This window comes from Rhinoraja longicauda, chromosome 15 (assembly GCF_053455715.1).
Source record: "Rhinoraja longicauda isolate Sanriku21f chromosome 15, sRhiLon1.1, whole genome shotgun sequence".
Lineage (NCBI taxonomy): Eukaryota > Metazoa > Chordata > Chondrichthyes > Rajiformes > Arhynchobatidae > Rhinoraja > Rhinoraja longicauda.
Genome location: NC_135967.1, coordinates 48,668,321 through 48,682,414, shown reverse-complemented (window position 1 = coordinate 48,682,414; position 14,094 = coordinate 48,668,321). Strand labels below are relative to the sequence as shown.

Here is a 14,094-nt window from a genome sequence, read left to right as displayed (position 1 = left end):
CCATCACAGTGAGGAGAGGAGAGGACTGGAGGAGACTCACTGTGATGGATGTTTCTTTGATGGATGTTTCTTTTTTTGTGTGTTTTTGGGGTTGTGTAATTTTAATGCCTATTTAATGCTTTTATTGTTGGACTGTGGATGACTGAATTTCATCCAATTTGGATGACAAATAAAGCTATCTTGAATCTTGAATCTTGAAATGTGAGCACTCAAAGCATGAAAATATTTTAAAGATCTATAAACATTCAAATAAACTACTGATTGTGGATGATCAGCCATGATCACAATGAATGGCGGTGCTGGCCTGAACGGCCAAATGGCCTCCTCCTGCACCTATTTTATATGTCTATGTTTCTATGTTAGACCGCTGTTTAAAAAAATCTAGCTTTCCTTATAATGGTGGCGACTGTTGTGGGAGCGGGTTACTTACTGTTATTAGTGAGATATTGCTTCAACTTGGTGCTCAATAGGGAACGTAGTGCCAAAGCGGAATTGTAGAATGACTGGCAGTCAGACACTCTCCATGAAATTGTCTCCACCTTCTAAAATGTGTGAGTTTAACTTTGACGATCCCTGATAACAATTGAGGTTCAATGCATTTGAGGAATCAGTGCATCTTGTTCTTGTTTTATTGCAGGGAGGTTTTCATTGTGCTGACCACCAAAGGTGGTTGAGAAAGGGGACGTAATGCTCTTAAGAATACCTTGAACATTGATAGCTATTGTTAAATAAATAAAATAAATTGCTTTAAAAGATTTTACAGCATGCAAATTGGTGTGCACTTTAGCTGCTTTCAGAACAGTGGGTGAAATCTAACTGCATTTGGGTGGCTTTTGGATTTAATCTTTGAATAGCTGAGTTCCAACAGTTAAGTTACCCCTTTAGGGTTAGGATTAGCTCTTATTGACTCATCATAATAGCAGAGAACTGCAGCTGGTCTGAACAACTCCTTGGTCAACAAAGGGAAATGTTATCCACTCCGGAAAACTGTCCAGAGATTGATACTGGAAATGTTGGTGGGCTTTTGCACCTGTGAGAACATAAACAGGGATTGGCCCCTTGAGCCTGCTGTGCCATCAGTCGAGGCTGATTATATCTTGGTCTAGGCCCCCCTTTCTCCTTCTCTTCCATTCTTCTTGATCCCCTAATTTAAATGTCTTGCAGTTGTTAATATAATCAATGATTCTGCCTCCACAATGTACGTAGTGAACTACAAAGATTCATAGCCTTAATAGAAGAAAATCCTCCTCACATTCATGTGAATTGGATGACCCCATATTCTGAAAGTAAGTTCTCGAGTTCAAGATATCACTACTAAGGGAATAATCTCACTGTCCACCTTGTCAATCCACTTCAATCATGTAGGTTTCAATAAGACCACCTGTTATTCTTCTGTACTCTATTGAGCATTGGCCCATCGCTCAACCTAACTCCTTCAACCTAAGAATTAACCTCCGAAGATTCTCTGCTCTGCTTCCAATGCAAGCACATTCTTCTATAGATGTGGAGCTAAAACTGTATGTAGTACAGTATCCTGTAAAGATCCATCTCTAACCCTTGCAATCAAAGCCCACATTTCATTTGTCTTTGTTATTTGTTGTGCCTGCATGCCAACATCTTGTGGTTCATGTACCTGGACCTCTCGATATCTTTGCCCTGCAATATTTTACAAACTTACGGTTTTTCAAAAGTAACTTACTGCTTTATTTTTCTTTCAAGGTGAATAACCTAATTTCCCCACATCACGTTTAGTTTAATTTCGAGATACAGCGCGGAAACATGCCCTTCGGGCCACCGAGTCTGCACCGACCAACGATTCCCGCACACTAACGCTATCCTACACATTAGGGACAATTTATAATTATACCAATCCAATTAACCTACAAACCAGTACGTCTTTGGAGTGTGGTAGGAAACTGAATATCTCGGAGAAAACCCATGCCGTCACAGGGAGAACGTACAAACTCTGTACAGACGGCAACCGTAGTCGGGATCGAACCTGGGTCTGTGGCGTTGTCAGGCAGCAAATCTACTGCTGTGCCACCCTGCCGTCCGTGCTATATGCCAGTTCTGGATCATGTTCTTAATGTGATCTGTCTTTTTGCAGGCTCTTTGTATCCATTTACAACGTGCCAATCCACCTATCATTATGCACCGGCAAATTTTGTTACAATATAGTCAATCTAATTCATCAGTATAGATTAAACACAGTTGAGACCCCAGCATTGATCTCTGGCATCCCACTAGTTACCGATTGCCAAGCCAAAATTTATTCTGTTTTCTGTCAGTTAACAGCTCCCTTCTCCATGCCGATATATTACTCCCATCCTGATGTGTTTTTTTAATAGCAATCTTTCATGTGGTACCTTATTGAATTCCTTCCAGAAATGCAAATATGCTAAGTGAATGGGAAATGTTGCCGGATTGAATTATGTGGGATGAATGAGGTGATGCATTTTGACTGGGATATACGCAATGAATGCTAAGACCCGAGCAATCACTGAAGATCAGAGTGACCTTGGTGTACACATCCGAGGATCCCTCAACTTAGTCGTACAAGTAGTTAAATAGGTTAAAAAGACAAAATGGATACTTGCCTTCATCAACCAGGGCTTTGAATATTGGAGCATGGAGGATATAATAATAATAATAATGCATTACATTTATATAGCGCTTTTCAAACACTCAAAGACGCTTTACAGGGATTACTAGAACATAGAGAAGAAAATAAATAGATAAATAAGTAAACGAACAGAAAAAGGAGACAGAAGGTGAGGTGACGGTCAGTGGTTGAAGGCAGTGCTGAACAGGTGAGACTTCAGTGATGTTTTGAATGTGGTGAGTGAGGAGGAGTCTCTGACGGTTTGGGGTAGTGAGTTCCAGAGGGTGGGAGCAGCGATGGAGAAAGCCCTGTCCCCCCAGGATCTGAGTTTGGTCCGGATGGGGGGGGGACAGGAGGTTGGCAGCAGCAGAACGGAGGGTGCAGGTGGGAGTGTGCCTGTGGAGGAGGTCAGTCAGGTAGGATGGGGCCAGGTTATGGAGGGCTTTGTAGGTCATGAGGAGGATTTTGTACTGGATTCTCTGGGGGATGGGGAGCCAGTGGAGCTTGTAAAGGACGGGGGTGATATGGTCACGGATCGGGGAGTGGGTGAGTAGACGGGCAGGGGAGTTTTGAATGTATTGAAGTTTACTGATGATTTTTGAGGGTGAGCCATAGAGGAGGCTGTTGCAGTAGTCCAGACGGGAGGTGATGAAGGCGTGGATATGGTACTAGATAAAACATTAGTTAGACCCCAAGTGAAGTTTGCATTGATGATTAGTAGAGGTAAACAGTGTTAAGTGATGGGAATGATATGAAGAGATGTGGTAGGCAAAGCCTTGAATGCACAGCTACATCAAATGGAGCTTGTACCTTTCCTGTTATTCTGTTCACTGCTTCCCAACAAAAAGGGAGGAATAAATAAATAGATGTTTGAAAGGGACACTATAGAAAAGAGATGGAAAGGAAAAGAATAGGGCATGTTCAAACGAAAGTAGCAGACATAGATTGGAAGGATGCAAATGTTCTCAGACTCTGCATCATATCGGTGCAGTTCAGGTTTGTGGCAATAAACAAGACTTTGGTGCATTTATTTTTAGATGACGATCTCATGGGCAATTTTACTGACAGAACATTAGTAAAAACCCCTGAAGTTTATACCTCATGGACTGAATTAATGACTAGTCACGAACACCCTTGTCTTTTGTGAATTTAGGCAAACAACTTTTGACTGTTGAGTCGGAGATTTTTTTAATTTTTAATTTTAATTTTTAATTTTTTTAATCTTTCAAGGGTCTTGACTGAAACGTCACCCTTTCCTTCTCTCCAGAGATGCTGCCTGTCCTGCTGAGTTACTCCAGCTTTTTGTGTCTATCTTTGACTGTTGAAGCTTGATTTGAACAAATACCATAGCTGATTCTGCTTTCTATTATAAGGGTGTTTAGCTACTTTTTAGTTTTTTGTTAATTTCACTGTTTTTAACTATAACTTTAATGTTTTTCAATTTTTATTTAATATTATTTTAATGAATTTCAATAATTTTTAAGTATCTCTATCAAAGACATTATGAATGAATGAATAAGTTTATTGGCCAAGTATGTGCCTTGGTGCTCCGCTCACAAATGACAACACAAACATACAGTTAATAATTAAGAATAAAGCATAAACACATCAAAACACTAAGGATACAACATCCCAGGATTATGTTTCTGTTTCTCGAACCTGCAGTTAAAAACAGTGCAGCAGGCCTTTGGGCTCACAAGCTGTTCAAAGCATTCAGGGAGCAGGGCCTCGGAATACCATGCCAGGTTGCCATTCATGGGATGGCCCCGGAACTGATGCCTTGGCTGTTGGGAGCCGTGCTTGAGAAGTGAGCAAATGCAGCGGATTGGATTAAATACAATTTTTGCCATAACTATAAATTGTGAACAGGGCTACAGGCATATTGCATATCACATGCATACAAAAGAAGGAAATCAAAACCTCCCCTCACCTGTATCCATCTATTATTTGCCAGGCTTTGTCCTGCCCCTCCACTTTTCCAGCTTTCTTCTCCCCAACCACAATAGTCTGAAGAACAGTCCCTACCCAAGACGTCACTTATCCATGTGTAGGAAGAACTGCAGATGCTGGTTTAAATCGAAGGTAGACATAAAATGCTGGAGTAACTCAGCGGGACAGGCAGCATCTCTGGAGAGAAGGAATGGGTGACATTTCGGGTCGAGACCCTTCTTCAAACCGTTTGAGGAAGGGTCTCGAGCCGAAATGTCACCCATTCCTTCTCCCCAGAGATGCTGCCTGTTCTACTGAGTTACTCCAGCATTTTGTTATCACTTATCCATGTTCTCCAGAGATGTCGTCTGTCCGGCTGAGGTCCTCCAGCTCTTTGTGTCATTAATTGTAAATCAGCACCTCCATTTCTTATTTCTGCAATTACTTAATGCTGTTTTGGAGCTGGTGTTAATACATTTTGTGATTTTCATTTTTTAAAAGAATATTGCTTTTAAAACATCATTAGGGAGGTGGCTAACTATATTTATATGCTGAAAAAAATGCTTTTGGTGAATCTCCAGGGCCCAGAGCCTATTTTACATGCAGTGAGAATGGGCAGCATCGTGCAGTGTAATAAAACATGTGATGCCAGGATGGCAATGAGTTGAAAGCCAGTTACATCCATTATGACATCATAGCTTGGCAACAGAAAATGACTTGCTGTGCTCCACAAATTGCAGCGAGTTTTTAACTTTCTATATTTTTTATAAATATATATATAATATATATAAAATGAGCTGTCACTCAATAGCCATGCAAGTCTGACTGCAATATAGAAATCTGTTGTAGAGTTGAGGTTTTCCTTCATATTAGAAATGGCTGGTAACTCTGTGGAGTGAGTATCAAACTACCTTAGCTTTTGGAGGAGAATTTGCAATGACTGAATGCAATTGGCAGTTTTCTCACCAGAATTTGATTTTTATTAAGTTATTACATCCTAATTTTGAGCATCGCACTTTAAGATGGGCGCCAAGGCCTTAGAGGCTGCAAATAAAATAAGTAGTGACCTGGAAGGACATTAGTAGTGTGGAGAGACTAGAGAAGCTAAGATTGTATTTTGTTAATATAAAGGGAATTAACAGAAGTTTTGATAGTTTTCATAAAGTAGGTAACTGAAAATCGTTTCCATTATTGGGTAGGTCAGTAAGTAAAGAACAAGGACAGGATTGTAAAGAGAAAATTTTGATTCAGAAGATGTTAATATCTGGAAGGCACATTCTGAAAGGGTGGTGGATGTAGTTTCAATAACAACTGTTACATGAAAACTGATACATCTTTGTAAAAGAGGAACTCAGTCCACAAGTAAGAGCAGGAGAATTGGATTGTGTAGGAAAGAACTGCAAATGCTGGTTTAAATCGAAGATAGACTGAAAAGCAGGACCTCCAGGGTGGTTATCTCCGGTTTGCTTCCAGTTCCTCGTGCTGGTGAGGGCAGGAACAGGGAGTTAAGGAACCTGAATGTGTGGCTGAGGAGCTGGTGCAGGGGGCAGGGATTTAGTTTCTTAGACCACTGGGATCTGTTTTGGTGTATGGGTGGATTGTACAAAAAGGACGGGTTGCACCTCAACAGGTAGGGGACCAGCATTCTGGCAGGCAGATTTGTCACTGCTACATGGGTGGTTTTAAACTAAATAATGGGGGGGGGGGGGGGGGGGGGTTCAAATGGGATAGACAAGGATGGAGTTAAAGGGAAAGAGAGTATAGGAATAATTATGAAAGACCCCAGAATTAACAGGACAGAAAGCTCACGAAGCAATAGGAGGGAATGGCCAAGTGTAATAGGAATCTATGTTGAAGCTGAGATGAGCAAAGGATTAAAAATACTATATATGAATGCGTGAAGTGTAAGAAGTAAAGTGGATGAGCTTGAGGCTCAGTTAGAGATTGGTAGGTATGACATTGTGGGGATTACAGAGACGTGGGTGCAGAAGGATCAGGACTGGGAACTGAATATTCAGGGTTATACGTCCTGTAGAAAGGACAGGCAGGTGGGCAGAGGAGGCGGGGTAGCTCTGTTGGTGAGGGATGGAATTCAGACCCTTGTAAGGGGTGACAATGGGACTGATGATGTAGAGTCACTGTGGATAGAGTTGAGGAATTGTAAAGGTAAGAAGACACTAATGGGAGTGATCTACAGACCCCCAAGCAGAAGCCTGGATATAGGTTGTAAGTTGCAGCAGGAGTTAAAATTGGCATGTAACAAAGGTAATGCCACTGTAGTTATGGGGGATTTCAATATGCAGGTAGACTGGGTAAATCAGGTTGGTTCTGGACCCCAGGAAAGGGAGTATGTAGAGTGTCTGTGAGATGGATTCTTAGAGCAGCTCGCACTGGAGCCTACCAGAGAAAAGGCAATTCTGGATTTAGTGTTGTCTAATGAACCAGATTTAATAAGGGAACTCAAGGTAAAGGAACCGACCGCTTGGAGGTAGTAACCATAATATGATTAGTTTTAATCTGCAATTTGAGAGGGAGAAGGTTAAACCAGGAATGTCAGTGTTGCAGTTGAACAAAGGGGACTATGAAGACATGAATGAGGAGCTGGCCAAGGTCGAATGGAAAGGGATCCTAGCAGGAAGAGGAAGAAAGATTCGAAGGGGAGTAAGAGGCAACCGTGGCTGACAAGGGAAGTTAGAGATGGAATAAAATTAAAAGAAAAGATGTATAAGATAGCAAAGAGTAGTGGGAAGCCAGAGGACTGGGCAACTTTCAAAGACCAACAGAAGATAGCAAAAAGGGCAATATGGGCTGAAAAGATGAGGTATGAAGCAAAGCTGGTCAAGAATGTAAAGAAGTACAGTAAAAGCTTCTTTAGGTATGTTAAGAGAAAAAGATTAGTAAAGACAAATATGGGTCCCTTGAAGGCAGAAACGGGTGAAATTATTATTATGGGTAACAAGGAAATAGAGGAAGAGTTGAACAGGTACTTTGGATCTGTCTTCACTAAGGAAGACACAAACAATCTCTTAAATGCACTAGTGGACATAGGATCAAGGGAGACAGAGGAACTGAAAGAAATTTGCATTAGGCAATAAATAGTATTGGGTAGACTGATGGGACTGAAGGCTGATAACTCTCCAGGGCCTGATGGTCTGCATCCCAGGGTACTCAAGGAGGTGGCTCAAGAAATCGTGGACGCATTGGTGAACATTTTCCAATGTTCAATAGATTCCGGATCAGTTCCTGTGGATTGGAGGGTAGCTAATGTTATCCCACTTTTCAAGAAAGGAGCGAGAGATAAAATGGAGAATTATAGACCAGTTAGCCTGACATTGGTGGTGGGGAAGATGCTGGAGTCAATTATTAAAGGTAGTAACCAAAGGTATCACAAAATGCTGGAGTAACTCAGCAGGTAAGGCAGCATCTAGGAGAGAAGGAATGGGTGACGTTTCGGGTTGAGACCCTCCTTCAGACTGATGTCAGGGGGGCGGGACAAAGAAAGGATATAGGTGGAGACAGGAAGACAGTGGGAGAACTGGGAAGGGGGAGGGGAAGAGAGGGACGGAGGAACTATCTAAAGTTAGAGAACTCAATGTTCATACCGCTGGGCTATAAGCTGCCCAAGCGAAATATGAGGTGCTGTTCCTCCAATTTCCGGTGGGCCTCACTATGGCACTGGAGGAGGCCCATGACAGAAAGGTCAGAGTGGAAGGGGGGGGGTTGAAGTGCTCAGCAGATCAGGTTGGTTAAGGCGGACTGAGCGAAAGTGTTGAGCGAAACGATCGCCGAGCCTGCGTTTGGTCTCGCCGATGTAGAGAAGTTGACATCTGGAACAGTGGATACAATAGATGAGGTTGGAGGAGGTGCAGGTGAACCTCTGTCTCACCTGGAAAGACTGTTTGGGTCCTTGGATGGAGTCGAGGGGGGAGGTAAAGGGACAGGTGTTGCATCTCCTGCGGTTGCAGAGGAAAGTGCCTGGGGAGGGGGTGGTTTGGGTAGGAAGGGACAAGTGGACCAGGGAGTTACGGAGGGAAAGGTCTCTGCGGAACGCAGAAAGGGGAGGAGATGGGAAGATGTGGCCAGTAGTAGGATCCCATTGGAGGAGAAGGAAATGTTGGAGGATGATTTGTTGGATACGCTGGCTGATGGGGTGGAAGGTGAGGACAAGAGGGATTCTGTCCTTGTTACGAATGGGGGGAGGGGGAGCAAGAGCGGAGCTGCGGGATATAGAGGAGGCCCTAGTGAGAGCCGCATCTATAATGGAAGAGGGAAAGCCCCGTTTCTTGAAGAATGAGGACATCTCTGATGCCCTAGTGTGAAACACCTCATCCTGGGTGCAGATGCAGCATAGACGGAGGAATTGGGAGTAGGGGATAGACTTTTTGCAGGGGACAAAGAGGTAACAACAGCGCATTTGGAGAGCGGTAAAAGGATTGGTCCAAGTCAGCATGGATTTATGAAGGGGAAATCCTGCTTGACTAAACTTCTGGAATTTTTTGAGGATGTAACAAGTAAAATGGTTGAAGGAGATGTAGTGTATCTAGACTTTCAGAAAGCCTTTGATAAGGTACCACACAGGAGGTTGGTGAGCAAAATTAGAGCACATGGTATTGGAGGTAGGGTATTGACATGGATAGAGAATTGGTTGGCAGACAGGAAGCAAAGGGTAGGAATAAACGGGTCCTTTTCAGAATGGCAGGCAGTGGAGAGTGGAGTGCCGCAAGGCTCGGTGTTGGGTCCGCAACTATTTACAATATATATTAATGATTTGGATGATGGAATTAGAAATAACACTAGCAAGTTTGGGAATGACACAAAGCTGGGAGGCAGTGTGAAATGCAAAGAAGATGTTAGGAGGTTGCAGGGTGACTTGGACAGGTTGAGTGAGTGGGCAGATGCATGGCAGATGCAGTATAATGTGGATAAATGTGAAGTTATCCACTTTGGCGGCAAAAATAAGGAGGCAGATTATTATCTCAATGGTTTTAGATTAGGTAAAGGAGAAGTGCAACGAGTCCTTGGTGTCCTTGTACACTAGTCACTGAAAGTAAGTGTGCAGGTACAGCAGGCAGTGAAGAAAGCTAATAGCATGTTGGCCTTCATAACGAGAGGATTTGAGTACAGAAGCAAGGAAGTCCTTCTACAGTTGTATAGGGCCCTGGTGAGACCACATCTGGAGTATTGTGTGCAGTTTTTGTCTCCTAATTTGAGGAAGGACGTCCTTGCTATTGAGACGTAGGTTCACAAAGTTAATCCCTGGGATGGAGGGACTGTCATATGAGGAAAGATTGGAAAGACTAGGCTTGTATTCACTGGAGTTTAGAAGGATGAGAGGGGATCTTATAGAGACGTATAAAATCATAAAAGGACTAGACAAGTGAGATGCAGGAAAAATGTTCCGAATGTTGGGGGAGTCCAGAACCAGGGGACACAGTCTAAGAATAAAGGGGCGGCCATTTAAAACACAGGTGAAAAGAAACCTTTTTCACCCTGAGAGTTGTGAATTTGTGGAATTCTCTGCCACAGAAGGCAGTGGAGGCAAATTCACTGGATGAATTTAAAAGATAGATAGAGCCTTGTTGCGAATGGGGGGAAGGGGGAGCAGGAGCTGAGCTGCGGGATATCAAGGAGACCCTAGTGAGAGCCTCATCTATAATGGAAGTGGGGAACCCCCGTTTCCTAAAGAATGAAGACATCTCTACCCCTTGCTGTTTTCCGCAGAGACCATTTCCTCCGTAACTCCCTGGACAACTCGCCCCTTCCCACCCAAACCACCCCCTCCCCAGGTACCTTCCCCTGCAACTGCAGGAGATGCAACACATGTCCCTATACCTCCCCCCTCGACTCCATCCAAGGACTCCAACAGTCTTTTCAGGTGAGGCAGAGTTTCACTTGCACCTCCTCCAACCTCCAACTTCTGAACATCGGCAAGACCAAGCGTAGGCTCGGTGTTCGTTTCGCTGAACACTTCTGCTCAGTCTGCCTTAACCTACCTGGTCTCCCGGTTGCTCAGCACTTTAACTCCCCTTCCCATTCCCAATCTGACCTTTCTGTTCTGGGCCTCCATTGTCAAGAGTGAGGCCCAGCGCAAATTGGAGGAACAGCACCTCATATTTTGCTGGGGTTGCTTACACCCCAGCGGTATGAACATTGACTTCTCTAACTTCAAATAGCCCTTGCTTTCCCTCTCTCTCCTTCCCCTCCTCCTTCCCAGTTCTCCCACCAGTCTTACTGTCCCCGACTACATTCTATCTCTGTCCCGCCCACTCCCCTGACATCAGTCTGAAGAAGGGTCTCGATCCGAAACGTCACCCATTCCTTCTCTCCAGAGATGCTGCCTGTCCCACTGAGTTACTCCAGCATTTTGTGTCTACCTTCGATTTAAACCAGCAACTGCACTTCTTTCCTACACTCCAGCATTACTCAGTTTGCTGCAGAGTCCTTTAGGATGCACTGGTACTTTGAAAGGTGTGATTGGTGCACTTTACTATCTAAACAAGGAATGGATTAGGGCCTGCTGTGGTCAATATCTGTGATACTTGAACAGTGATATATATTCCAATAAGAACTGGAGTGTTTCAGCTCATTAAAATATGTTGAGTATAACCCTGGAGTTAATTGACTGTTCCGTAACCTATCACAATTAGAGATCACTTTCAGTTCTCAGAGATTGTTCAGAGATCTAGTAGTATTAGCAAGGAATGTATCAGATTTGCTATGCAATCTAATTTAAATAGGACATATCTGAAGATTTCATTTTCTTGTGGAGGCCTTGATTATAACCCTTAGATTGGAATATCAGGGCACCAATTTTGTAGCTTTACCTTAATTCCCATTTTTTACCTTGTTCCCATTAACAAAATTATGTAAAGCAAGCTGAGAGAAAAAATTGAGCTTGAATCCTAATTAATCATATTTTGACAAATATGTTTAATGTTTAAGGATTTATATTTTGATACCCAAGAAGAAAAATTACAAACCTTGCTAGATTTAGCTCCTAATTTATCTTATGACTTCAGTTCATTCGACACTGAAAGGGATAATAAATCATTTTGATCTTTCAAAGTGTTGGAGTATCACTCCAGAATTTGGAGAAGGGTAGCACACTGTTTTGTCTTTTGCAATTGGTAGTAAATCACCTTGATCTTTGCAAGGAATTAAGTATTGCTCTGACCTTCTTGAATGGTAGACATCAGCAAAAAGCAAAGTATCTTTCTAGTCTTATAAGAATCAGGGTAACGTCTGCTTGGGACCTTGAATGGAATTGAGCTATTGGATGAGTGCACCAATCTCATCAAAAACTTAACACTTATCAAATTTACCAAGGGAAAATGAACAAACATTTATTACAAATAATTAATCTAGTTATAAAATAATAATAGACAGCCTTCGACTTATCTCCATTATGGACAAAAATAAAAGATTGAATTGACACTCCCTGGGAATTTACGTTCCATGTACTCTGATTATAAATTGGACCACCATTCAGAAAATGAGTTGACCTTCACGTGATATTAGCCATGTTTAAAAGTACAAATATTCAGTTCTATAACTGAGCTTGTAATAGCATATCAAGCTAGGTATGGTACAGAAATGCTAACCAGTCTTTTTTTAAAATTGCTCAGTAGTTTAATGAAGACCAGGTAAGCTTTTGGAACTTTATTTTTCATGTGCACTAACGATCTATTCTTGCATGAGGAATAAACTCTGAAGTAGAGCTGTTTACGTAGAACAAGGTGACACTATTTATTTGCAGTTTGTCCCTGAACACAAAGAAAAGCTAGCATATTTTGTTTAAGAAAATTGAAAGTTAGAGTGGAAGAGGAGTGACAATTGTTTAATTAGATGCTGTTAGCATTGAAACTGAGGCAAGGTGTGAAAGGCAAGAGTTAATGGGGTTGATTTTGACTTTTGGGCGATCAACAGGTGGAGCACACCAGGAGCTCACCCGTACCCACAGAGGAGAGGCAGCCACGATTTCCAGGCATCGGCCTCATTAACATCGGGCCAGCAAGTTGTGGGGCACCAAGCGGGCATCCTGATGCAGTTCGCAGGATTAAGGCTGGCCAATATCGGATCACCTCAACCGCCATCAAGGTATGTGTGGGTGAGGCTGGGTTCTCAGGGCACCAGTAGCCCGGTTTATGTTGTGAGGTTTTCCAGAGGAGCTTTTGCTTCTTTACTTGTCTAGTCTTAACTCAAGTCTGTAAACTTCAAATAAGATGACTGATATTCTGTGTTTTGTATATTTGGAGACAAGGTACATTCCTGCATAGTTTTGCTGCATATCACACAGAATCATGCCCGAATTTTCTACTCTCAACCATCTGTTCTGACAGTGTACAAAAGGTACGCAGGTAGAACATGTGTAGAATTTGCCCATGTTCCTAGCTTCTAGCTGGGGGAACTCATGGCATTGCTAACCTGTGTCGCATGTCAGTAGGAGATTCCTTGTTCGTCAAACATAGTAGTCAGGCTTTAAATAGGTGTTGTTTTTTCTATGTGACATTTAGTCTGAATGTAAAAGAAAATCATCTTTAGCCTAATTTTATGTCATGTGTTATTAATCTATGATAAGAGTTTTTATTGATATAAAGGTGATAAAATAGTACATAATTGAACTGTAAATTTTGTTTTGGATCTGTGTCATGACAAAATATTTATTTTATTAAACTTGACTATACTGAACCTGTTATGATTGATCACTATCTTCATTTGATTTTGTAGTTCAGCGCAATGACTTTCTAACACCTTGCTTCTTCAACTGAAAGTTTTTAGTAACTTATATTCTATTATCTTTTTTAAACTATAGCATTATACATCAATGGTCGAGGACAAAAGAAGAAAAAAAACAGAATCTAGATCAGACTTGCAATATTTTGTTTTGTATTTGTTCCAGTGTGCGTGCTGGGACAATCTGGCTAAAGTCTAGATAGTTTTGAGGGAAGTGCAGAAACATACTTGAAATTGTTTTCTTTGTCCAACTTCATGAGTTAAATATAAATGATGAAAATGTTTTGAAAAAGACTTGGATTTATATTGGTCAACTGCAAGTGTTGTGACTATTGTTATATGGATAAATTTGGAGGTATTTTGCATGCATCGAGATTCTTTTTTGACTTGTTTTATTGCTTTTGATTTAGTTTGAGAGATGAACATTGATTACTGTATCAAAAGGACTTTTTTTGATCTCTTAATGGTCTGCAAATCCTTGACATCTATTGCAACGCAGAGAAGGCATCTGTTTGCTGCCTCATCTAAATGACCTTAAACAATGTTCTGCAGTAGAAGGGAAGGAAAGGAACTTGCACGCAAACAAGAAAATTTGTATGGAATGTTAAACTGACTGCACAAGAAATATAATTCATGACTAATTCCACAAAAGATTTTACATTTCACAGGTTGTGTGGTTAATTTATAAAAAATAATGGAGCTAATGGCATATGAATCACACTTCTCGTGCACTGGTTTATTCAGGTACGGAGTTTGATGGTCCTTTTTTTCCCTTTGGAATAATGTGTGTCAGTTCTCCATTGAGTGAGGCTATTTATCCATAAATACTC

The 14,094-nt window shown here is 41.8% G+C and overlaps 1 protein-coding gene across 2 annotated transcripts in view; it reads left to right on the top strand.

Annotated features, from left to right (window-relative positions):
- klhl13 (kelch-like family member 13) overlaps positions 1 to 14,094 on the top strand; it is a 169,612-nt gene that overhangs the window by 18,723 nt on the left and 136,795 nt on the right. Inside the window, exon 2 of one of the 2 annotated variants that reach the window (XM_078412628.1) lies at positions 12,458 to 12,628. The exons of the other annotated variant lie outside the window; for it this stretch is intronic. Coding sequence (XP_078268754.1) covers positions 12,573 to 12,628 — 56 coding nt within the window. The 5' untranslated portion in view covers positions 12,458 to 12,572. The remainder of the gene's footprint in view (positions 1 to 12,457; positions 12,629 to 14,094) is intronic. 2 annotated transcript variants of the gene reach the window in all.